This window comes from Chaetodon auriga, chromosome 17 (genome assembly GCF_051107435.1).
Source record: "Chaetodon auriga isolate fChaAug3 chromosome 17, fChaAug3.hap1, whole genome shotgun sequence".
Classification (NCBI taxonomy): Eukaryota; Metazoa; Chordata; class Actinopteri; order Chaetodontiformes; family Chaetodontidae; genus Chaetodon; species Chaetodon auriga.
This window is the reverse complement of record NC_135090.1, coordinates 19840620-19867910: the sequence shown is the minus strand read 5'-3', so window position 1 is coordinate 19867910 and position 27291 is coordinate 19840620. Positions and strand designations below refer to the sequence as shown.

Here is a 27291-nt window from a genome sequence, read left to right as displayed (position 1 = left end):
AGAACTGTAGAGAGGAGGGGAGTGATCTTGGTTTGGCACTTCATGTATTGCTGTAGCCATGGCTCCTAACAACCTCCAGGGCCTAGTGGGCCTTGAATGATTGAATGAATGAAACATGGTAACCATTATACCCGCTAAACATCAGCACTGTCATTGTGAACATGTTAGCATGCTCACATTTACGTTTAGCTTTAAGCACTGCTGTGCCTAAGTGAAGGCTTATTACTTTGAATTTTTATTTCCTCTGATCAGATCTTGTTGGGATAGTGGATGAAACCAATTAGCCCAAAAATATACAGTCCAGTACTGAGTGTCTCAGCTTTGAGAAGGCAAAAATCAAAGTGAAAGCAGTAAGATGTTAACATGCTATAAAAACTAAGTAAGCCAGGTACTCAAGTCAGTTTCTTATAATTAAAGTCTAATATTTTAAAGTTTATGGTACCAGTGCTGGGATGTTTTATTGTGTAACTTATTTTTGATTGTTCATTGATTACGCTTCTCCAGTGTTAAGGCCAAACTGACACATTGCTAAACCCCTCCTCTGAATAGCAACTGTCCAATAACAGCTTAGTTGCAGTAACTTTCTCTATGTGTTGTTGTGGTGTGCATGAGGCTCTAAGAAGAGCGATATTCTTCCCGTGGCCTCTTTTTGAGACTCGGCTTTTATTTGCTCATGTCGACCACGGCCCAAGCTGATATTGGAGATGTGGCTTTGATTTGATGTACAGTATGTTTTAGTGAACTGCCCTCTGCAAGTGTTCATCTTTTTGCTCTGTACAGCCGCTCTGTCTGAACTTGCCCATCACATAATATTATGTTGTTCCACAAGACGTAAAGAGCCTTGTTATAGTATTTCACAAACTTTGTTTCTCCTAGTTTGGAGTCTTGCCTTTTCCCATCTTGGGTCTGGCCAAGACCCAAAATGGTCTCTGATGTCCTTCCTTACTTTCATTTAGCCGGTTTCTGTTACGCCTAACATGCATTTTTCCATAGATCCAAAGTTCTGGTATGGTGACAGTATGAACACAGTGGTGAAGTGGTGAGAGATGGACTGGTTTTTGGTCTGTGGTTCCTGGATACACACAGTTTTGTTCTTTTTTTTAGGTTCTGAACTGATAATCTGTCATCCTGTTTCTCAGTGAGAAATACAACATGACTAATGCTGTACTACAGTGTGGGAGAGGAGTACAGTGTTCTTGCAGTAGCAGTACAATCTTGTGTCCTTCCACATTTCATCCAGGAACTCAGCTGAATGGTGTTTAACTTCACCACAGAACACAGGACAACACAAAGCTGTGAGACAGAATGAGCAGGGAACAGAAAACTGGCTTTTCTCTCTTGTTTACTGTGACAGTACTCCTGTTTTGTCAGTGTTGTAACCGTTAGATTGTTCTTCCTCCTAAATTCAGGCATCCTTACTTTCATGTTTTTGTCTTCCATAGTTTACACATCACACTCACTTCTCTGTTAAAGACATTCATGTTCATACTGTACAAAAAAGCATCTCACATACGTTTCTTTTATTTCTTTGCTCTGTTTTGAAGGAGGTCGAGAAAACGTCACAGGGTCTGCTTGTATCACATTCAGATAAATTATTCAGAGCTGCTTTCATCGTGGGGCTTGGTGCAGTTTTTGTCAGAATATTGAATTGTGGATCCATTATTGATTTTACATTTCACAGTCTTCACTATGGCTGCTTGCGTCAGCAGTGTGTAACGATATCTTTGGGACCCTGAGACACTGTGGTGCTGCTGACGAGTGCAAATCTTTCTTTCCTCCATCTTTCAGACAAATGCGTGATGTTTCTTTCCTGAAGCTTGTCCTGTCACTTCACCCACGCTGTTTCCAAACAGTGAAGACTGCCTTTGTACTTGCGGTTTTAAGAGATAGTGCATATGATTTTGAAATGAGATGCAAAGTGTCCTACAGTTACATGTCGAGTGCTGTTTACCTCAGTGATTGGACTCAAAGGACAGGGGGATTTGTGCAGTATACAAGCTGGACACTAGAGGACAGTATCCAAAGATACAGTGCACTGGAGCGTGTCTTCATCAGTCCCTTCTCTCACTGTGCAGTGTTCATCATGGTGTCACGGTAAAGCATGGTTTCATGAACTATTCATTTGATTCCAGGAGGACATTTTTCTCCATGTCCTGTGTTGAGTGTCATAGAACTACATGTGTGCACAGCAGTAACATGTTGAGCTGAGTCAGTGGACAGAGCAGATGTTCAGACTGCAGAAAAAACAAAACAGGAAATTATATGGCTTGTCAGAGTCACTGGCCAAACAAGGTTGTAAATTACACTTGTTACATTACTTAATGCTCTCTCAAACAGTTTGCATGGTTATCTTGGTCAATAAATGTATTTTAAAAATTCATGGGCTCAACTGTAAGGTATTTTACTCGTAACTTAGATATTCCCTACCTGACATACTTCACATTAAATGTAAATTACAGTTACATTAAAAACTCTTATTTTGTCTCTGTCCATCTTACTTAATTTGTAAATGATGAAATAATGATTTAAATGATTACCTATAAATAATCTCATGAATTTTATGAAGAGGATGTTAAAGATGATTATAATGCTACTGATGACCTACAGTATCTGTCATCACAGTAACTAATTACTAACACTGGAGCAGTAATGCTAATGTCACTAATATATAACTTTAGCACACATTATCCCTGCACTGACTACAATTCAACCTTGATCAGCATTCAGGTCGCCAACCTGTAAGCAAGTAACCACACAATGTCTTACAAACACAAACGAGTGAATACATAAAAAGCAGTCAATGGATAGTGAGGGGGAGGTCGTATCCGTCCTTAGATGTGTTGTTATTTTCTTTTCTTTTAGCAGAGAACATAAATTAGTGGCACCGCCTGGTCACAGAGTCTTTATTCTGGTGATGTGTGGGAGGGCTGGTTGGCTCTGCAGTCAGTCACTCGAGCCAAAGCCAGACAAGCAAACACAGAGACAAAAGTGAGACTTTGTCTCTGAGAGACACCGTCCAGTGGCCAGTGATGAGGAAACAGTGAAATGTTTTTGTTTTTATACCCACACTGTGGCATAGAGATTGATTGTTCAGCACGCTGTGGACAAACAAATCGTGGAATAAATCATTGAGCCGTCAGTTTTGAATTGTTAAACTGTGACACTCAGTTTTATTGTGGTGATATCTCTAAATATGAGCTGTCAGTGAAGTGGTGGTTTGCACTGCGCTCCCCAGAGGTGACATGTCAGGCTGCTTTTACAGCGCGGTGACAACGTTTTCCTTGATTTTCTGTGGAAACAGTTTGACTCTCTGCAGGAGCCTGTTTTCTGTGACTCTTTCATAGTGGCTGTCATGTAAATTGCAGGTCATTTACTGCAAACAAGCCACTGTTATTTTCTGATTTATAATGATTTTTAGGGCAATATCAAATGTGATACTTGAGGGTATTCAATGGTATTCACAGTCATGCTTTATCAGGTGTCATAATAATGCTTTGTAATCAGTGGAAACAGTCCAATAACAGGAGTTTGTAGATAAATGATGGTTATATTCAATAAGATCAACATTACTATAATTTTAGGCATAATCTTGTGCTTCCACTGGATTCATATGTGTTTATCAGAAACATGACTTTCTCCAATACACACTGAGGATTGATTAAGTGCTTTACATTCACGTAAAAGTTGGCTCAATTCATGCACATGTCAATTATGTTTTGAAACTCCTCACATGCTTAGTGGAGATTGATGGCGTCTTGGAAACCACCATGGAACATGCTGCAGGTGCTGGGACTCATTACAGATGAACACAACATCATCGCTGTCAGAAGCTTTTTGCAGCTCACTTTTAGGTCATAACTCACTGATTGAGAAACGCTACACTTAGTTGGGTGTCTCAAAGCTGCAGGGCTGTGCTTCAGTACACTCAGAAATATCTTCCACATTCCTGATGTCAAGCTTTTATTTATGTAACTTTTGCAATTTGCAGTTTCATGCAGATGAAATTCTCCCCATCGCTGAGTAAACAAAAACTCCCAGCTGTATGAGAAAGTGATAACACACACGTGTGCTCGGGCTGCGAGGATAGCTGCAGTAGTTTCTTGCTTTTAAGAGCGAGAGTGTAGATGCATCACTATTCTGACTGATCTGACTTTAATGCTGCATATTATTCATTTGTGTTGTATTTTGTCAAGTTTTTAAGACAAAGCAGTGACTTCTGTGTTACTGCTGCAACACATATTTAATTCAAAACCTTTAATGGTATTTGGTTCTGTAATTTTGATGAATTTGAGGAGTTTATAGGTATTCATGGCTCAGTGGCAGCACTACAGTGCTCATATGCACTGTGTCTGGTGGCAATGGTATGTAATCAGCGTTAATTCAGCGTTTATGCTTAAACTTCCAATTTTGAAAGGATTTTTTTGTCAAACATTGTTGATATACAGTAACTTACAGAGCGAATGGAGAATTTTGAGATGTTACTGTGGCTCATACAGACGCACACACACATAATTACACACAGTACAAACACGGTCAGGTGCCATTGGTATGAGATGTTCAAACCCTTCGAGCTACGTGTGTAGCTACAGTAATGGCTTTGCTCTGTAAAGGCGCACCAGCTCCACAGTCTTGATATTTTTCACAGTGGACATTTTTACATTTTACAACAGGAAAAGCACAGGTCTAAGTGATAACATTAATGATGGCTGAATTCAGCTGCCTCAGTTTCAGGCTCCTGGTGCTGTGCCTGCTGCCTCACACCGTCACAGCTTGTTGGGTCACCTAAATGGAACTGAACGGGCCTTAATGTTATTTGTTCCATCTGTGCTTTTCCTGCTATGACAAGGCTGAAATCACTCCCTCGTTCACTCAATCACAATTCTCCATGACACGCACTCAATAGATTACTCTATAGTGAGTATTGAGTTGTAATTTTTTACCTCACTGACAGGTGCAACTGTAGTTTTCTTCTCTATGATCGCATGGTGTGGTGTTTAGTAAGTAGAGTACTACATGCAATATTGACAGAAAGTAAATACAGTGAACAAATTTTATAACTATTGCAAAATCCTTCAACACATGTCACCACTGGAAACGTTTCTGTGCGAACACACACTTTTTTGGAAAAATTCACAGTAACTTTCCTCTGAACTTTTCCAATTTTCCTGTCGGCGGTAAGTTCTCAGTGCTTCTTCCAGGCGTCGCTTCCTTGTCTGAAGATTATGTAGCTTCAGGTTTTCTTGGCATCCTGACGTACTATTGTCGCTGCTTCATCGGAGTGGGTCTAAGGTTTCTTTTAATGTAGTAGTTGATCTGTTGACTGTTTCCTTGACGATGTGGGCTGAACACTCACACTCCTTAAAGGATACAGCCTGTGCACTGGACTCATGCTTTATCCTCCACTTGTTTATAGTCGCTTGATAAGAGCTTCAGTTGAACGTTCATGTAACTGGGTGGAATCTGAGTGTTCACAGCTAAATCAGAGCAGGCCAGTTGGTATTGTCAGATTTCAGATTTCACACATATTTAGCTTCGAGCTGTGTGATCCAGCAGCGAAGCAGCACTGGTCCAGTGTTTTGTCCTGTACTGAAGAGGTGTGGCTCTCTGGCATTTCAGCTAAAAAATCTGCCGTCATGCAGTTTTGGGAATATGACGTGACTTTGAGGAGATCCATGCAAGTGTTCTGGGAGTTTATTTTAAAGCTGTGAATAGTGCAGGATCCACTTGGCGTGCCTTGCCCCAGTTTCTCCAGCGGCAGGAACTTGAATAACCCCACGCACCTCCGTCACTTGTTTTTTCATGGAGGTAGCCATGTGTGTCTCTATCAGGGGTGGAGTTGGTCTGTGCGGTGTGTGTGTTTGTGGGATTTGCAGCTCTGCCTCAACTGCTATCTATCTTTGCGGTGTGTGTTCGCCTCTGTGCCTTTAAGAGGAGGGTCTGATATGTGTGTGTGTGTGTGTGTCTGTGGGTATTTCTCAAGCAGAGGAGGGGAGTGGTGGTGGTCTGGAATGAAATCTACAGCTTTATAGAGGGGATACTGTGATTGAGTGTGGGTGAGGAAGAAGGTGGGGACAGACAGATAGGTGGACAGACAGCCAGGAGGCCTTTCATCAGCACTGAGGGGACAGAGAATCAAAGAGGGGTGTGTAGTGCCAGTGGAAAGTTTAGGAGAAAGTTTGAAAAGAGAGGAAGGTGCCCAGACCACGACTCATCAGACAGGCCATCATGTCCATGCCCATGTTTGACCCGGGTCAGCGGCTGTCAGAGGAGCAGGACTATGTGCAAGCCTATGAGAACGTCAGAGAGAAGTGTAAAGGTAACAGCACCCCCCTTTTTGTCTTCTTCACAGTACATATTCAAATGACAACCATGTTGAGAGCATGTTTGAATGGGAGGCTTGGTGTGAGTGAGTGCATGCTTCAGTGAGTGGAGTATGTTGATTGACTTATCAGCATTGATTGGTTCCATATTGATTCACCTAGATGCACTTTGTTTCAAGAGGGCCCTCTGTGAGATGATATTGATATGTGGTCAAACACCTTTTCACAGAGTGGCTGTGGAGACAAAGTCCAGCATCAGATCGTTGCTATTGTCATGGACTGGTGGAAGTGAGTCACAGTGGTTTCACTTCAGATGAGTGAGCGTGAGACTTTAAAGCTCTGGCCTTCAGGTTAAGCAATTAAATGTTCCACAAAGGAGCTGAGCTGCAGTCTGTGTCCTCCTCTCTGACCTGACAGCCTCCTTTGCATACAGGGGAGTCACTGGTGAGCACAGAGAGGTGAGACATGTGGCCGTTGGGTGAATGGCACAGGTCCAACATGTGCAGCATGAGTGATAAGAGCTACCAGCCAACAAGGTGGCGCATCAGAGGGACATTCAGCTGATCATGTCTGGGTAAACACTGCTGATAGTATTTTTCATTTCAGGAAGCGAGCACAGGAAGCTGGAACACCTCAAGATGTTCCTGAAGCTCATTTGCTTACTTGCTTCATGAGTCAGAGTTTGACCAATGCAAAACATGGGAGGGATCATCACCAGGTTGAACTGGTTTTTACACACTGTTCTACTGGTTTACAATTTTATACAAGTACAAAGAAGACCTAACAAAAGGAGGCTTGATTAGTTAAACTGCACACGAACAATTTATTGACTGTTGCATTGAAGAAATTATCTGTTCAGGCTTCTCAAATGAAGTGAGACTATGTGTTACTCTTGACATTGAAATGAAAACCTGTTTGCACATCTAGACGTTATTGCTTTCTAATCCAGACTAAGATGCTTTAAGCACTGAAACCAGATGTTTTTAGTGAACTGAATTAGTATTGGAGGAATAGGAGGATTCCTGTCAGGCAGGTGTCGTATTGTTCCAGCTTCCTCTTGCTTTAATGGCGAAGGCAGGTGAATAGCAGCAGCATCTGGAGGTGGTCTGGGTGAGGACACAGGCTGACAGGAACAGCTGTGCTCTCTTATCCCACTGGCCATCCACATACAGAAGGACATAAGCGAAGAAGCAGCTTCCTCTTTGCTGAACTATGACTAGTTTGTTCTGTGCAGGGCTTGTAGTGTGTTTGCGCGTGTGTGTGTGTGTGTGTGTGTGTGTGTGTGTGTGTGTTAGCTAAAAGCAAGGCATTGTTGCTGAGGAGCTGTATGGATGTTCTGGTTAAAAATAGCTTAGAAGAGAAAGAGAAATCATAAATGTGGCCACAATTTCTTACCCTACTTACAACAGACTATCAATAAAGACAAATGGGCCTGGTCTTGGTCTCTGTGTTGGGAACAGTATCATTCCATCCAGTCACAACAGTCTAGTAATTTTCTTCCCATGCGGTTGCCCACTGTGCATGTCACTGTGGGCAGCGTTCCCTGCTGTGTCGCCCTGGCACCAGTCTGCTGCTCCACGCCCCTGTTCTAACCTCCAGTCCATCTGCCAACATCTCACTTCCTGTTTCTCTTTCTTATTGTTGCCTTTTTGACTTGATGCTATTTGTTTTAGATAATTGCACATCCAGAGTAAATGGGAAGCCTGGACGCGTAATCTGGGTGAAAAAGCGAGGTGGAGTATGAAGAGGGTGAAAGTTGTTTTCATCAACTGTTACTTGTGGTTTTTGAGCTAAAATGGAGTCATTGTTTTGAGGCTTGTCCTGAGATGGCAGCTCCTTCTCCACAGCCATTGCTGGAATCTGTGTGTGTGTGTGTGTGTGTAGATGTCAGATATGGCTTATTTAGCATCAGCCATTAATAACCTGCATCTGATAATTCTCCTTTATTGTGAGTGGGTGTAATTATTAATTATACTATGGATAATTTAGATTCTCATTACCTCGCTTTGCTGACAGTGATGGATTCTTCTTCCTTCACTGCTCGTGTTGACAACAGCTCAAAATTCATAACAGTGGTGAGAGATATCAGATCCTGGAAGAAGCATCCCTCATATACAACTTTGTTTACCATATTTACTGCAGCGAGTTTGAACGTGAACAGTTTTTTTCCCAATTGGCAGCTTCTGTATGCACCCATATCACACAAGTATGTCTCAATCTCACATCAAACAAGCTGTTATTCTTGTACAAGCTGTCTTGTGATTTGCATAAGTTACTGCAACAGGTGAAATTCAGCTTCCCGTGGGAATGATTAAGTGTGGTTGAGTGGAGCTCTGTGTTATAATAGCAAGTGAACAGATCTATTAGTGTAAAACATGCAGCTCTGCTTTAAATACTCGCTGCAAATATCTCCCAGGAGTTTACTCCGTCAGCCTTCAAGTTATTCTGGTTGAAAGACAAACTAAAAAGACTCCTGACATTTAGCTCAATGAGCGGTTCCAGTGACTTATATAATGAAAAGTAGTCTGTCCTTCTGCAAATGTCATTAAACTTGCAGCATCAATGGATGTTTCTGTGCCCTCAATATCTTTGAAATACATGTCACATTTTACTAATTGTGGACGTCTCCTTTTGGAACAAAGCTCCCAACATAACAGATGTTTGGCTGCAGTGTCCTTCCTCCCCACAAGTGCTTGGAAAGTCTGAAATACTGAGGCAGGACACTTTTAGGGTGGACTGACCTCTGCAACGACTCCCTCAAATACAGTATAACTACCTGAGCTTCCTAATGACTCCAGTGACCTCGCCTCAGACTAAGGTGACCCTCAGAGGACTCTCCTCAGGTCTTTTAAGTTGAACTTCTTCCTGGTCTTAGTCTAAACTATGCATTCTTTGCAGGTTAACTGGTGGTTTTGCTGCCAAATATCCAAAAAGATTGATAAAGTTCCAACATCACTGTTGCAAACTAAATCCAAGTGAAAACGAGGTGTCTGAAACTCTTTTAGAATAAACTGAAATAAAGATAAAAATGACTATTAAACTACTATTAAAACTAGAGAATTAATAATTGATGAAACTAATAAACTGGAACAAAACACTTTATTTATTTCAGCTTCAGGTAAACTGTGACAGCAGTCTTTGTTTTTGCATGATCTCAGCTTTGTGTTTGCCCCGTAAAGTGCAGGTTTGTAATTAAATCCAGTACGAATGGTGCATTCAGAGTCCCACTCCCCCTTCTTAAACACGCTTAATAAGCTAACACACTGGGAAACCTGCAGTTACAGCAGTGCATTTGGACTCTGTGGTGCATTTGTGTGTGTGTGTGTGTGTACTGTAAATACCAGCAGGGGTCACTTCTAAAAGGGCTGAGATAAGTTTGTCTTGTGAGTCACTCTTGCACCGGAGGGTCCACAGAGAAACCCCCTCCACTTCACTTCCAGTACTTGCCTCAGATCGGTTTCATGCAACTTGACCTCAAATTCAAAAATAGCAGTTGTCCTCAAGTTATGCACGCATGCCGTGCACCTAGAAAATCACACATACGCACAGACGCAACAGGTCTGATCAGTCCAGCCAGCAGGTTGTCAAAAGGGAAAATCATGTAGAGGAGAAGCCATCACTAACATCAGGGACACCTGCTCTTTTGTGGACATCAAAACATCTTTTAGACTAAGTATTGAGCCTCAGTGCAGGAATATATTTTCATCTCGCAGTACTGGTGACTAATAATCAATAACTAAAAAAAAGTAACCTTTTCATAACATGAAAGGTCACATTTTAGTCAGAAAGCATCCACACTGTGGCAGCAGAAAGTCTGGGGTGCCTCAGTCAGTGCAGAAACAACATCAGTGTGTATAATTTTAACATTTAACTCTTCAGCATGTTAAAATGCAGAATCTGACATTTCTCATCAAAAGAATAGTTCAAAATTAGGAAAATAAACTTACACAGGGTATATATAGAGTGATATAAGACACTCAATGTCACTCTCATGTCTGTACAGTAAGTATGAACAGTAGCTGTTAGCTTCGCTTAGCATGAGGACCTTAAGCTGGAGGACTCCAAAAGTAACAAAATCCACCAACCTGCACCTCTAAAGCTCTTTAATTAACACCTTATGTTAATATGTCAAACTAATTCTCAAAGTAAGTATAATATTTACAGCAAGAATCTGCTGTGTGAAAGTTAAATGATCTGATCAATGACAAGCTTGTTACCTACCAGACTGTGTGTGTGTGGGTGTGATTTGTTTGTTTACATGTCCGGTTTCAATGCACTGTGTTTGTCTTCAGCCCTAAAAGAGGCTAATTTCAGCTCCTGTCAGTCATCTGCGGACATGATCTAATTCTCAGTATCAACACGCAGAAGGAGAAACAGCAGTTTCCCGGCAGTTTAACGCCAATCAGAAAAATAAGTCAGACTGTAGCTGTTGGACGGATTTGTGGAAAATATGGACGTGTGATTTTAAGCAGCAGCTCTTCCTTCATCATCGTTTCTTCAGGCCCTCCGGCCTGCTGGTGGAAGGCAGGCTGTGTGTGTGTGGTGCGTCCAGACAAGACGTTCAGTCATGGAGTGTGATTTAGTCTGCATGTGAGCTCAGAGAGGAGTTACTTTAGAGAGAAAACCCCGAGGGTGTCTGTGTGTCTTCTGACTGTCAGTGTTATCGTCAGTGTCAGATCTAAACCTGGAGATAAGGACTAAGATAGACAGCCTTGTCTTAGTTTGGGTCTTTTTTGTCTTAAACTACAGATGAGCAGAAAAGCATTTGAATGAAATTTTGAAAAATACTCAGATTTATTCTGTGTGAAGCACCGGACAAGAGAAAAATGGATGCGGTTTAGCTCATGTTTGGTTTTCGGGCCTCTCGGTGTGATGACCTCCACTGACAGAGGACATACTCATTTATTATCTTCACATGTGTTCACACCCACTCCCAATCCTGCAGTGGCAACAGGATGGCTCAGTGTAATGTAGATTACCCAGGAGTCTCTGCTGCAGCAGGATCTTCACACCTGTCTGCTACTTCACATGAGTTTGTAAGCTGACCTGTTTGGTCTGTGTTTGTTCACATGTGCAGCCGAAACATATTGTGTTCCGAGTGTGTGGTGTGTGTGTGTGTGTGTGTGTGTGTGTGTGTGTGTGCGTGCGCATGTAAACATTATACCTTCACAAATTCAACTTTCCTTGAACCTTTAAGTTTTCACATTTTCATAAAGTTTTACCATAATTTAATCACCATTTTTAAGCTACTAGGTTTACAATTTGCACTAGAAAAAAGCAGCCCAGGAAATGCTTGTAATTTCCTTTGTTTCAGCGCTCACATGACTGTTTTCCTGAAAGGACGCTGTGCTGCAAAAAGTGGAGCAGATAAACACTTAATTTGATTATTTGTTGGAGCTTAACTGGAGGAGCAAGCTACAGAATCACACAAAGAGCTCATTCATTGGCTCTAAACCTTTTAAGTAACAGCAAACTCAAAGTGCAATTTTGTATGATGCTCTTTTATTTGAATAATTGGTAAAGGATAATCCACTGCGAGCTGTGAAATGGGGGCTAATAACCTTGAAAATAATCTGAAATTAGCCTTTGTGCAGAATAGATACCTGATTCTGATTGGTAAGAGCTCCAGTAAACATACTGAAAATCATACTAAAGCCGCCAGAAGCATGAAAAGCTGTTATTCGTGCCAAAGGTGGGAGGCTCTTACGTCTGAGAAGATATAATGACATGTCAGCTGTAATTTATGAGGCCGCTGGGTCTCTGACAGCACTGTTCTTGCAGGTAGACCTGCTTGCAGCACAGTCTCCATTGGCCGCCCCACTTCATCTGGCAGTGTGAGATGAGTTCACATTCTTTCTCCGAGTCAAAATCCCCTTTGATGATAAATGACATCAAGATGTAATTGGTTTCTTTACAGTGTCTCAGGTTTCTTATGTGGAACAGTTTCAGCTCTACAGAGAAATGCAAATCCCAACCATGAACCACGGTGAAGTGAACTCAGCCTGGCAGAGTCTGCTGGTGAGACGGGAGAGCTGCTGTAATTGAGATGGGATTTGTGTTGGAGCGGAGGATTAGTGTCTTCCCAAACCTGTGGAGTCAATAACAGCTGACATTAATTATCTAACCACTCCGCAAAATATTCATTCGACCAGGTTATTCTAATCTTAAACTGAATCAGGGAAGCTTTCAGCCTCATGTCATGGTCCTCCTCATCCCGAAGACTCCAGAAAAGCTAGTCAAGAATTAATTTTTACCACATTATTGGAAAATTTTGCTAATTTAAACAAAGTTTTTTAAATTTTAGAACCATAAATGTTACAGAAAATGTATGTAAGATCTAAAAATGTCTACTTATGCAAATGCGGTTAAAAATTTCTTCATAATTTAATAAAACACACACCTTTGTATGGTATTTAGCTTTAAAAAGCCCACTAATCACATAATCAAGTGTATGGATGGATGTTCTCTCGCTTCCTGCTCCCTGCACATGTGCTTTGAGTGTTGCTGATCCTGTTTTATCGTTTCTCTCGCTGCCAAAAGTGGAAAAGAATCAATGTGCTTTTTAACAATTAACCTCAGGTGATGTAACCGTGTGATGTCAGTGTTTGCTTTCCCACAGTGTTTGGAGATACAGGTGTTATACGCCTGGGGAGGCATTGACCGACAGCAGTGACACTCTGAAAGGTGTCTTTCTACTCTGCCGTCACCGGCACAGAAATCTGTCTGGTCGCGGGGAGATTTCAGTCTCCAGGAAACAGTCGAACACAAACTGTCATTTTATCCCTCCACACGCTATAAAAGATAGACTAGAATAGACTAGAAAAATAGACTAAAATATCATTCCAAATAACGATTTGCACCCTGCCTTTAGAAGTTCTATGTCCCCACATACAATACGTCCATTCTTAGTATTGATTAAGTACCTCAGAACAACCAATATTAACCAATATGACTCATCAGTCCGTCTTACAGAGTGCTGCATTCATCCCTCAGCCTAACCTGGGTACAGCATGAGGGTACGCAGAGATCCTGGCCTCACACTGGTCCTGGGGAGTGGAACAATGGCGCTAACACCCTGGTTCTGGCATGCTACGCTAAGCCAGACTAATGCCAGGAATGTCAGTAGTGAGCTGGCTGGCATGTGCTCTATTTTTCAACAGGCTGAGTTTGGGAAGCACTGCTGCCTTTTCCATGTATACACGCCCAACTGTGCCGCCCCTGCCACGGTTTAGCCATGGGTTTGTGGTATAGTGATTCAACAGTAGCAACATTGACATTGAGTTTGTCTCAACTTTTCATCTAATTTTCCAGAGTTGAGATAAATTTTGCTTCAATCAAAGCAGTAAAAGCTTCATGATGGGTCGAGGAATCCAAGGTTTCACTCCACAGTGACAATATCAGTGTTAATCATACACTGGATACACTTTCATTCACTTGTAAAGGTCACAGTAACTCCATCCAAACAGAATGGATTTGTTCTTCTTTGTTCATAAACTGTTCTTCCGGCTGGCCCCAGAACAGCCTCTTGTGGATCTCTGTCAGTGCTACACAAAAGGCCAAGAAACAGCCTGAATGTGTCTCTTTCACAGTTGTAGATCTGAACGATAGCGGGCCTCAGACTCCATTTTTCATCGTGACACATTCTGTGAATTCCTCCAGCGTTGGTGCCCCCTTCTCAAGTCTTTCTTCTGTCTTAAAGAGCCTCAGAGAAGACGCTCACACAGATTCTGCAAGTTTAAAAGGAGCTCATTCGTTTGGATCTGGAGTTACTCGTTAATGAACTGCAACGGGAGGTTTTCCTGTGCTTTCCGTCCTGTCGGCCATGTGTGAATGCAGCATCCGGTCTGATAAGATGCGTCTCCGTGGAAAATGCTTGTCCCTGATTGGCTGGCAGGTGTGTGCTGAATTTGAATAGCGGGAGTTCATATTCTACAACTGTGAGGCCGTTAAGAGTTTTCCCTCAATGACCTCCTCATTACTCCTTATTGATAGTAAGGAAGGAATTTGTTGTACATGAATTATAATCATAAGAACTTAAGCCTTAATAACCCTAACTCTAATCTAATTAATCATTAATAAGTGCTTTATAAATGACTAATAAAGAGGCAATATGCTGCTAATATGCATGTTGATAAGCAACTAGTTAATGCTGAATAAGAGAACCTTTAATATAGAGTGGGACCAAATTAGGGTCCTGTTGTTGAGGATGTGATGAAGAAGTCCAGTGTGCAATCTGCTGCAAAAACAGCCCATAATAGCCTCTAGGTTGCACAACTTTTTTGCCAAATATTGTTCCCACGCCTTCTGGTAACAGATGTTGGAGCGTTTACAAAATTGGACTCCTGGGTGTCCTGATGTTGAAAGAAACGGATTCAGCGGAGGAAGTGTCACTGTTTGTCTGTTATTTCTGTGTATCAGGACACCTTGTTGTGTATTGTCGCTTCGATAAACTGTTGAATTTGCTAATTTTTTCAGTGTGAGAGAAGCAGGGAGAGGCTGTAGTAAACAGATTATTTTTAGCTGCTGACAGCGGACTCCCCGGCTGGTTTGTGTTCTGTCTGTTTATGTGTGAGTGCAGACGAGCCACAACAACTGCACTTGGAGTTTGATATCACTTTAATGAATGTAGGTGGCACAGTATCACCTCCTCTGGGCTGCTCTGATGGTGTACGTCATGCCTGAGACCAGTTTGGCTCTTTGTCTGCACCAGTCCACCCTCTCACCACAGAGTGTACTGGTCCAACTCCAGCTTTTAATGGCTGAACTCCATGATGGGAAGATCCACATCCCAGAGAGGGGCGGAGAGGGTGTATCAGGTCTTCCACCTCTGATTAAAGGGGGCATGAGACTTTGGCTGTGCTGCAGACTGAGTTTTGACACCGTAGTACTGAACAGCTGCATGGAAACAGAAACATCACTCGGCTGTAGAGTCAGTTGGGTTACTACGCCACACAGTGACATTTAGCAAGGAAACCTGATTTCCTCTCTCCTCTCAGATATTATTTCTATATTTAGTAGTATTTAGTAGTATTTATTACTACTTTTACTTGAGTAAAAGGTCTAAGTACTTCCTCCACCACTGACTGACTTTATTAAGATATGAATGTTATACCATTTGTATGTATACTGAGGTAAACATGCCTTTCGGTGTCTCAGCCCAGTGGTGAAAGTGCACCATAACATGTAAAAAATGTGCAGCTCCTGCAGTTCCCCAGCTTGAGGATATATTTGTTAAAGGACAGATGCCTGGTAAAGAAATAGCATTGTGTTATTTCTCGTTATAGATTGCGATGTCTTGATTGAGGTGATGTTTCAGGTGTGGCCTGCCAGCTGGTGCGTAGTGTTTACTGCCTGTCATCACCAGGAGCCTCATCTCGCCGGTGTGAAGCCCTTTGCTCTTCTCTCCTCTGCAGTGCTGAGGCTGCTCAGTCTTTGCAGGCTGTATTTTCATTACATACCTTTACAAAGTGCTGATCTAAGAGGACGAGCAGTAGAGTTTAACGCTGGAGAGTCGTGACATTAAACAGGGAGGTGTGAGGGGACGACTCTTAGTAAATCTGTAAAGAAAAATCCAACCAGAGATGCAGCTCATTTCAGCTCAGCGCTGCAGTTTGGTATTTTAATGATTATCTGTCAGTAGAAATTTTGACTTGTCAAACAGCTGTAACTAATACCATTAAGGAGGCCTGTATTCCACTGAGGTGTGCTGGTTCCAGTGCTTGCATGCTGGCTCACTTGCATTGCTTGCAGCCACACCTAAATGGGGCACATCCACCAGTACCGTTTTGAGTTACACCTGTGCCGTCCCTGCTATGACATTTACAAGTGAAAAAGTTTGCTGAGTCATATCTACAGGCATTACTTCCTCCCAGGTTGTTTAATGTGGTTTAATGAGGTCTACCAATAAGATGCTTCATGCTCAAGATGGCTAAGTTTGCTGTTAGGGCCATTGTTGTCTTGGAAGTAAGGATTTGAGAAAATTCTGCCTGGGAGCCTCAATTTAGGGAATAAAAGTCCTCGGTGAGTCACAATAAAGTGAAATTTGATTAAAAAGGATGGACATCTGTGTTTTGTTGTATATTTGTGCTCTTGACCTTTAGCAGGAACACATATGGCAGCCTTTTTTGGTCAGTGGTCATTTAAAAGAAACATTTGAATGAATGAATAGACTCAGCAGTGTAATGCAACAGCTATCAAGAATTTGCCGTGCTTAATTTCATACTTATAAATTATATAATTCATAGTTTTTAACACCAACTTTCAAAATACGTGACTTTTCTTATCTTCTAGACTGCTAGGATAATATTTTATCAGGGCATTTGTCAGTATGTGGGAGAGTATAATTGTTGTATAATATATGAGTTGTGGATATATGAGGTCTTTATCTTTAGAGGCAGCAGCTTTTTTGGGCGTTAAGCAATCAAAATGAGCATCTGACTGATTCAGTAGAGTTTATGTCCCATTGTGCTCTGTGTTTCAGTCAGTGAATCTATCCCAGACTTAATATTCAAATCTGAGAGTCATCACTCGAGGGGCTAACCTCTCAGTCAGTTTCCTCCTCCTCCCACCCACAGATGCTGCAGCTCTTTATCTCCTCACTGCTGCTGGAGCTGGCTGAAACTGGATCCGTGATGTACCTTCGGCCTGACAAGCTTTCATTGATTGCGTATTGATTAGAGAAGCGGTCATTACAGCCTTCCCCGCTAGCTTCTCGACTATAGCACAGGTTGTGGTAAATCCATGGCTGAAAATATGTCAACAGTGCAGTGCAGTTTGCTATCCAGGTGTTCTGCAGCAGTACAAGCTTTCTCAGGCTGGACGTCATCATTTGGCAGCTCAATTGGGCACAAATATGAGATGAAGGATCGGTGTGTGAGAGAGTGTGAGGTCAGAGGCAGGCTGTTGAATTCAGCAGGACTCTGTTAGAGGAGAAAATAGGTTCTTCTCAACCAGGTGGCTCGAGTAAAGCTGAAAAAACATCAGTTTTTCTGCTCATGTCTGTTTATATATGGGCCAAATGACTTCTCTTTGTTTTGAGGGATTTTGAGATGGGTCTCCTCATTAGTCCCCAGTGTAGTGCATGTTTCATGTTTTTGATTTACCTCCTGAAGACGGCCTTGTTTTGTTTCAGGACATTTCTAACTTCTGGTATCATGATTTAGTGTGTGTGCTCGGTTTGCAGGCAATGTGAAATATTTCAGCTATTTATCTTTTATAATAAAAAGCAGCTGTCAGAGCTCTGGATGGGTGGAATAAGTCAGACGTGCAGCACCGAGAACCTTTAACAGATGCTTTTTGAAAGCTTTTAAGTAGCCTGGCCACTGAACACTTCATTAGGAAGAAGGCAAACCATGAGCAGGAAATGGCATCGACTCTGAAACTTGAACCCGTGTGGACCTGTGGCCCTGATGCATGGGACCACAGGACCATCTGTCCTATAGAGCTGCCTCATTAATCAGATCACGTCATACTGATAGAAGTAGCAGTAGTGGGTACTTTGGGATTTTATCTCAAAGACAATAAAAGCCATGCAGGACACAGAAAAACCCACAAAGGTGATAAACACACCAATCAACTCGCACACACCTGCACCATCATCCATGTCGACAGGTTAGCCTCACTTCCACAGCTTCATTACCTGGATACAAAGGACTGATTTGCCTTTCTCCATATTACCAAGTGTAAGCCTATTACCAACGTGCCTGTGCTGACTCATTACATTGTGAAACAGATGATCTGTGCTTTCCAGGATGCTGTGAGATTTAGACAACACTCTGTGGTCTCAGTGACTCATGCATTTCACCTGTCGGTGAGCTGGCTTCCTCATCATCTTTACCTGTCGTCTGTCGTCACCTTGTTTTCACACGTCAGGTTCCTGAAGGCTTTTCAGATGTTGTCATAGTCTTCTCAAGTGTACATGCATATATGTCCCCCGTCAGTCAGATCATACTTGGGTACATCTTCAGTATTGCTGACTTGCACGACACAGCATTCTGTCAGCCAGTCATTGGAGGCTTGAGGAGACTGCTGAGTCAGCATAACCTTGACCTTGACCTTCAAAGATAAGTGTTAGTCGTGTTGCTTGTAGATATTACTTTAAATGTGTCACTGTAGATGTAAAACAATAGCTAACATTACACCATTGGCACCATTATTTGACTCGGCTCCTCCTGACTGCAGACGGTTAACAAGCCATTTTTTGTCAATTTCTTGCATTTTTCATCCTTATGAACAACTTTTGCTACTCGATAAGAGCTCCTCGTGGTTTCTCGGTTTGATAAATCTTAGCAACTGTCAATGACGCAAAACATTTTAAATGTGTGTTACAGTGCTTCCTATGCAAATCACTTCCTGCCCTCCATCTGCAGTTTGCGCCACACCAAAAGCGGACCTCGCATGCTAGCTACACAGTAGTGATCTCAGCTATGAACTGAATGTAGTGTAGACTGTTGCAGAGTGCAGTTTGTTTTTTATTAAGAGTATATCATTAAAAAGATGCTGTTCCGTATTTTAATTGCGATCCGACTGCAAAGTTTATTTTCCTTGAAAGTGCTCGGTCATCTGAGCCCCTCCGAGGTCCAAGGCCCCCTCTGCAGCACTATTCATAAAAAACAGAGTGGCTCCTCCAGTCCAGTGGTAGTTTTAAGAGAAGATAATGCTGAGTCACACACACGGTTGTCCCGATGAAGAACAAATAAACCACCCACGGACTATTTCTCACGTTTACCTTGATTTTATGTTTTAGTTTTAAAACTTCGTCTTTTAACACCAGATGTCAGCATAAATGGGTTATCTCCTAGACTACCAGGGTCATATTTTATCAGGGCATTTACTGCATATTTGTACTTATGAAAAGTGGGTTGTATTTTTACCTCGAACCGCCCACTTCAGTCATCATTTCACACGCTGCACTGGCTGCTTGGCCTCAGCTATACGCACTATTGTAATGTGACAGCGGAGCGTGCCTGTTATCGGCAGAGGCACCTCCCTGAACACCACGAGGATGAGACGGGACAGCATCAGGGAGGAGTGGGAGGTGGAGAGGAGGGAGGTGTGCTCCTTTCTTTCACAATTTCTCTGCTGACAGGGACTATATGTGAGCGGGTAGAGGAGAGAGAGAGAGGGAGAGAGAAAGGGAGTGAACAAAAACACTAAGCTGCCAACTCCTGTGGCAGCAGCAGAGCAGAGGGAGAGAAACAGCCTGCAGTCAGCAGAGAGACGTTTGCATCCTCCAGCGTGCTGCTCCGCCGCCGAGCTGACCTTGCAGAGCTCAGACTCGACTGTTTGAAGCTTCAGGCGGTCGCGAGCAGGGAGACGGTGAGCATGGATCCCGGAAGGTCTATCCAGCATGAGATCAGCTCTCTCAAAGGTACTCCTCTTGCCTTTTTGATATTTAGCTCCCTCTGACTGCTGTCATCGCCGTCTTGCTTCCAGGACCGCCTTGTTTTCCCACAATCCCTCTGTGGCGAGGACTTCCTCATCATATGGATGCGGGGGTGAACAAAAAGTTCTGACTGTTTCAGGGCTGTTGAGTTAAACGGAGGAATGCTAATCCTCTGTTCTCTCTTGCTCTCTGCATATTTTTGTGGATGAAAGGAATGAAAAGCTTTTGTTCCCCTTTGTGTCCAGGCGTGACCACAGGGGTTAGGCCAGGGGTCAGGCATTGTGTTCGGATAGTGTGTTTCACGAGCGCGTGTGTGTGCGATGCTGTGGGAGGCTGCCGCCGTCGCTGCTGCTGCTGCATGCGGCACGTTGAATGCGTCTGCGCCGGGAGATGCAGAGCAGGTCGGCTGCTGCAGAGCGACTGCTGCTGCTGCATCGCCCTGCCCCTCAGTCAGGGATGGGACTGGTGGTGCAGAACGCCTGGTTTAGGAGGGGAGTCAGGGTGCAGCATGGTCAGATGTTTCTTGCAATGCGTGTTTACATCAGCAATGCTCGCTCCTCCCACCTCCATCACATACAGGTGTGCCACAGAATTAGAGACACAGTGATAAGAGGATTTTGAATGTCATAAATTAGTTCTGCATTAGAGCTGGTCGTCAGATCTCAATGGTTTTTTGGAGCTGACTGAAATTTGTCCAGCTCTGATCAGAACTTCTCAAATGTCTGGTCAGTTTTGTCCTTTAACTGTTCTTTCATCAGATTAGGTGATCAGCCCCTAGATGAATTAATCGTTTAGTCCATGAAATGTCAAAAATGTCAAACATCCAGTCCAACATGACGTCTTGAGGCGTCTCATTTGAATTTAGTCAATTTAAGTCTGTTTTATTCATTTAGGGAAGTTCCTTTATGCATCCTATTTAACATTTGGCTTATTTCTAAAATGATGGAAACCCTTGTATCTGCACTAATGTTATACATTTTCTAATAACACCCAAACTTCTTCTCCACTGATGTAAACCAGCTGTCGTAAAAGTTGGACATATTGTTGCTGTGACAACACCTTGAACAGAAGTAGAAGTTAATTGCTCATCTTGTAAAGCAAAGACTTTTTCCCATGATATATTTCTTTATACTTTGTAAAGTGCAGTTCTTAATTAGCATGCACCCAACTGTGTAGATATTCAGAGCCATTTGTATCTCCAAGGCATCTTAATTTATTTAAATGCGACTCCTGTCCTCGCACATGTCTCCCATCGCCTGCAGGTACCACCGTCTGCACAGCTGGTATTTCTTTCTTTTTAGTTTTTCAGGTATTCAGGGAGTCCTATAGGGGGTCCCATGGAGAGTGTACTAGTTTAACACCAATCTTTGAATGAATGTACTCCATCTCTCTGAGAAGAGGATTAACAGCAGACTGACTGACATTTATAGAGACAGAAAGCCTCCAATTTGAGGAGAGGAGCCCAGCCAGACTGGTGAAACTGGCTCAGCCCAGAGGAAAGCCTTTTTTAAAAGCTCTTCTGTGTGGAGTTGAGGTTTGTCTGGAGTAGTCTGGCCTGGCGAAATGTGGTAGCACTTTGGAACGGCTTTCCAAGCGGTGGAGGCATTTAAATGATCCTGGAGAGGGATCTGAAGAAGTCCTCCCCACCCGGAGAGGCTGAGAATGTTTTCCCCAGGGCTCCGGAGACAAAAGCTCCCTCGCTTCACTGAGCGCTCCCAATGGAGTTGCTTAATATGTTGGACACTGCTGCTCACTCGGTGCGGCTCAGTTCATTTGTAAGCATGTCGTCACCTCAAGGCCATTGCTCCCATTGTCAGTCCTTGTCAGCTGTTTTCATGTACTTGGTTCAGAATCAGCTCTTTAACAGACAAGCCTGTTGATGATCTCCCATGTGTGTTGAGACAAGCGAGGCCACCATTGCTACGTGGCCTTGGTGACTTATCACTGACAGCAGGACTCACCCGTTTAACCAGCATGTTCCTCTCTCTTTTACCTCTTTCCACCAGGCAGCTGTGGGTCTTGACCTAGATATTTTGAGCTCATTTCAGGCTTATGCAGATCTCTGAATCAGGATTGAGAGGGAATTTTGAAAGCAATTACAAGGAGCTGCATTTAGCTGCGTTTTCTGAATGGCTAAATGAGACCCCACTTGCACGGAAGACATGGAAACCATTCCTTCTTCTTTGCTTTCTTGCTTGCTTTGCTCTTTTTATCTGATTTTAGTCGTCTTTTGTCCATTGCCTTGTTTGTACTGTTTTGCCTGCAGTCTCTTATGCTGCCGTCTTGGCCAGGTCTCCCTTGCAAGAAATGAAAACACAATAACAAGAACAATGTGAACAAAAGAGCTTCTGCTTTTCAAATCTGAGCTTATCTCCCAGCCAGTTGGCACTCTTAACCTGTTTTAACCTTTGGCCTTTGTGGAGCTCTGCCATTAGTTTTGTCTGTAGCTGCTCTGTGTGCTTCAACACTCAGTCTGCTTCATGCTTTCCGTCTAGCCCTTATCACCATGTTTTCACAAACAGTGCACTGTCGTCAGTGATGCTTTCTGAAGGTTATGTGCAGGTGAAAGGAAGATGCCTGGGCTTTTAAGCAGAGTGAGTTCAAACCAGGGATATCCAGTTAAAAAGAAGTTCAGGGCAGGGGTCGCTGCACTTGACCTCTGAGCAGGTTAGTGTTACAGACATGCGAGGCAGAGAGGCAAAGTAGCTTCCTGACATTTGGCAGGTTCGCTCTTGAATTCTGCAGACACTGAATTCTTATAGCTATTTCCAAATCACCCACAGGTTTAGGCAATAACAGATTAATTGTAATGTCATGTTTTCACATTAAGTAAGTAAGGGCCTTTTCTTTGCATAAAAAACAGTATTTAGATGGGATGAAGACATGGTGGGAAAACTGTTTGCATTGGGAAAACCTTTAAAGTTATAGTGAGAAACTTTTAAGTCCATTTAAAACAGTGATACAAGTGATATGTTTCCACATATTTGTGCTCAGGGGGAAAATTAACAAACAGTAAGTGTTGTGATTGACAGTACGTGAAATGTCGAATGAGTTACACAGATAAACGTTGCACAGATAAAAATCCCAAACCCAAAATCCCAAACTCCCAAACAGGTTTTAATTTCACTTTTTCTGAACCAGCACTTTCACACCCCAAACTCTGCAAAGTGACTTGAAAGTCACAGTTTATATTACCGAGTGCAGTTTGAAGAGTAAACTTATGCACATGTTGCTTACACTATAACCAGTTACTGGATGCGCAGCTTTTCAAATGACACAAACTTTGTCCGTCAGTGCAGGTGTTGTTGGACCTTTCACAGTAACACTGACTGCTGCTCAGGCAGAGTCAGCCATTGTTTTCACTGGATAAAGAGTTATGTACTGTATATACAGAGTGCTGAACAGGCAGCAGCTGACAGCCTGTCAGTAAGCCCTGCAGCTGATCTGGGGTCATCAGCTGTCTTTTCCAAGCCTGCAGCCCTGAGGGCAGACCATTGTGTCTAACAAGAAAGGAGGCAAACAGGAAGTGCTTTCTAATGTTGATGGTACACGACATTGTATACTAAGCTGGAAACGTTTATTTATGTATGATCATGTTTCATATTGTTTGATTAACTTACTGGTCCAAAAGCAGAGTTTGTTTTTTAGCAGATGTTTTCTCAGCTATACAACTCAGCACTGATCATGAGGTGAAGCTCCCTCTACTGATGCTTTGATTCACAGACTGCAGCATCCAGCTGTGCAGATAAACAGTGTGCGGGCTCCGCTGGTTAGTTAAAAACAACAACATGGTTAACATCAGAACAGGGTTATTATGTGGTTGCCTGATGACCTGAAGTGTGTGGTTTAGGTTTGAGTCTGTAATCCAGGGATGGATGATTTGCTTCCTTATTTCGCTGCTGTATCCTGAGTATCTGCAGTCATGCTCTGTTTGATATCTGCAGATAACGATCCAGACCAGCGTCAGATCAGCGCTTTCTCTTTTCCTCCACTGCTGCACTTTCTGCTCGCCAACAATTTCCCAGCATAAACTGATCCATGAGGACAATGCAGGGCATGAATAAGCGGCCTGGGCAGAGCAGAGGGGGCCATAGGTCAACATTTTTGATACTCATGAATAAAAAAAAAGAAGTATGTGTGTGAAATATTGATGTTAAACGTCAGGTTTCTCTGCAGTTGTAGTCCTTGAAGATATCGTGTGTGAAGTGGCTTCATTCATTCATTTGGCACTTCTGTTGGATGTTGCTGATACATCCTGTCTGTATTTCATGCTCGGAGATGAAGGGCTCACATGTCACTCCCCCAGTCTCAGTAGCAGCAGTATTCAGTGGCTCTCAGATGCTTCAGCCGCTATTTGAGCTGCAGGACTTGATGGATCGCCATGTTTCAGATTCCTCACCTGTTCTTTCCAGCCATGATTCACTCCAGATGGGAAAACTTGAGTCAGTGTTGAGCAAAGATGAGCAAATAGTTTATCCCACCCTGAGCACAGCTGTTTTCATCAATATTTTTACATACACCGTGGATCCACTTGTATGTAAAAGGCGCTGCTCGTAGTGACAAACACACGCCGCCTGACTCTGCAGTTCCTCTGCTGAATGGTTTTGTGTCTTTCACCTTGTTTAGCTTTTAAAGCCACAACTTTATTGTTTTGGTTCAGTCTCACCACTCTAACCAGCATTGTTTTTGACTGCAGCAGACAGCTGCTCTCAGCAAAAAAAAACTCTGATGTAACCTCTGTACACTATCTGCTCAGCACCAAACACCAGACCAAGTTAGCAACTACCATGAAGCAGCTAAAGAGATATTACTGCTGGAGACCAGAACGGAGCTAAAAGAAGACTGAATATTGGACGTAAATTCAAAAGTTGGCCAGAAACACGACTCAAAATGATGTTTTACACACCTGCATCTGCTGGAAGTTTGCCATATTAACTGATGAGGTGGTAATATGTTTGTATTATATGTGGTCTCTTTCTGCTGTCCCCAAGTGGCCAAAAAATCCATCAGCTATTACAGGTTTAAGGAAGAAAAATACTAGAATTCATCCAAAAAAGGCCAATTATTCCCTTTAGCCATTGTGCCAACAACTCAGATGCTAGCTTAATCTGTGACCAGTCATTGGTGCATGTAGTATTCACGTAGTCAGTATGGACAACAGGGTAGAAAATGCATGTTTTCACCTGCTGAATAGACTCAGATTCAGACCTTGACAGCAGAAGTGATGCGGCAAAGTGTTTGAGTAAACACACCCTGAAAATGATAAACACCATGCTTACCCTTTCGCCTCATCTGGGCTCTTTAATGCAGCACAAGTGCATTATGGGTCATGGCAGCGTTGGGCTGGCCTGCTTCTGGAGCTCTGGTTCGCCACCCACATCTCAGATTGGTTCAGTGATTGCATGAAGGCAATGGGGTTTCATTATAATTTCAGCAATACCAGTACCAGAAAACATGCACGACAACAAGTCCAATCAAATCAAGGTCCTAACTGAGTTCTTCTGTAATGAAGAGTTTGTATTCTGGGTGTATAATTCAGTGTGTGAGTGCTGAATATGTGGTCGGCTTTGGGTCTGTATTCCTCAGTAATGGTCAGTGTAATCCTGTTAGAGCTGTCAGTGAACCTGTCAGTCATGCTGGTTGATAAACCCGACCACGATCCCTGCTGAGAGGCCTCCTAACTTAGCTGATGTGATTACATAATCTCATTAACCTCGTGTTTCCTGTAATTCAGAAGGGCAACTGGCCCCGTAATTTAACACATCCTCTCTAATCATCCTCTCCTTCCTCTAATCCTCTGCTTGGTGGGACATAATTACACTTTGTGTGCTTTGTTTTGTCAGAGAAAAGGGAGTCAGCTGGGGGATTGAAACCAGGTGACTCTTAAACCACTTGTTTTAAAACACTGCTGCATCTGAGTTTTCTCTGAAGTGTCCAGCAGGTGGTACTGTTACTGAAGCTACAGCAGGCTGATACACATGCCCAAAATTAGTGGACGCCTTAATGAGATTGCAGTTACAGTTAAGTGCTATAAAGAGAGCTGCTCTTTCGACCGCCATTACCGTGATATCAGGCTTTGTTTTTGTTTTTTCAGTTCCTGCCTAAAATGGTCCTGCGGTCTGCACATTAATCTGCATTGTGTGCCATTAAAAGCATTTTCTCCAATCGGTCTGGCACTGTTCAGTCCATTAACAACTGCAGCAGCACTTGGTGTTTGTGTGTCAACACCACTCCACTTTTTAAAGATGCTCTCTCTCCTTTTTTACAGGCAGTTAAATTTTAAAGAGTATGTTTTTGAAATATTTCAACATTTTTGCTAACTGCTCCTTTCTCTTGTGTTTTTTTTCTTCTAGGTAAGTGGCTGTTCCTGCCTTTAAACGTGTTTGTGGGTTTGAGCTGTGGCTCCCAGGTGACAGTAGAGGCCAGTGGAGGCTGTCAGGTGGCACAGAAAGGGTGAACTCCTCCTTTAAGTCCAGCACATCAAACCGGGTCCTTTGCTTTCTGTTAATGCAACAGTCTTTGTCAAAATGTCCCCATACCGTTGATCATCAAACTTCCTTCTCCGCTTGTTACACAGCAGCTTGTGCATGTCCTGGCTGTCAAATGAATGCAGCTCTTTATTTGACTTAATAACGACAGAAGCCCAGGAGGCTGCGCTGCTGTTGGTGGCGTGAAAGGTTGCAGGATGTTTGTCATTACGTGTGACATCTGACTCTTTGCTCTGATACCAAGCCAAGCGAATCAACTGGATTTGATCTGCAGCTCGAGGCAGAGCGTCTGTCTCTGTCCCTGTCTGTCCTTCTGTACTTCTGTATCTCATATTGAATCGTCAACCCCTCACATGTGCTATCAGGATGTCAGGGATTTCTATCAGTCATTAAGTTTTTACAAAACATGGTGATGTCTTTCCTCGTCAGTAAATCCTCGTATTTGGCTTTCAAAATTGTTGTTGATTAATATTTTTATCAGTTGGCTAACTGCTGCAGCATTAATTGATATTTATTGTCTTGTTGATCGACTTCGATGCCTCTGTGAATGCTGTAAGAAATGTTTCTATATTACAAAGCTTGCCTGAGCGTCATCATACCACAGGTTTCCTACACATGATATACTTTGTTCTATATTTTGCTTACAGTATGTAACAGCATGGCTTATATTCAAGCATCAGGCCAAAATCATAGGCTTACGCTTGCATTTTTTTTTTTATCCCTCCTACTGACATTTAAGTTTGTCAGTAATTGTAAGTTATAAAGCCGTCATTCTTGTGCCATTTCCAGAGCTTGCCTGGCATGAGACTAAGTTATAAAAGCTGCAGGGGCTGTTTGTTTGCCAGCCCTCACTGCAGGCAAAACAGCCGACAACAGCCAGCAAGGCGCCCCGCCACATGAAAAAAAAAAAAATAAATAAATCAGCTCGTTCCTCATAAGACCTCTTCTTTGCCCCTCTTCCTCCAGGCAAATCGTAGTTACTGTCACGCATTGTTCTCATGGTGGTGCAGAGTCAGGCAGTGATCTGGAAAAGGACCAAGCAGAGGGGAAATGTAGAGAGGGGCACGGTCAGGAGGGGAGGTGGAGTCTGAAGGGGCTT

The 27291-nt window shown here is 42.8% G+C and overlaps 1 protein-coding gene across 15 annotated transcripts in view; it reads left to right on the top strand.

Annotated features, from left to right (window-relative positions):
• The window catches only part of pleca (plectin a), a 94041-nt gene that overhangs the window by 6217 nt on the left and 60533 nt on the right, over nt 1-27291 (top strand). For 2 of the 15 annotated variants that reach the window (XM_076753942.1, XM_076753939.1), the window contains exon 1: nt 6133-6316. The exons of 10 other annotated variants lie outside the window; for them this stretch is intronic. In XM_076753942.1, coding sequence (XP_076610057.1) covers nt 6226-6316 — 91 coding nt within the window. In that variant the 5' untranslated portion in view covers nt 6133-6225. Of the gene's footprint in view, nt 1-6132; nt 6317-19484; nt 19690-27291 lie in introns of those variants that run through there. 3 more of the 15 variants (XM_076753949.1, XM_076753947.1, XM_076753944.1) reach the window with 3 other exon arrangements.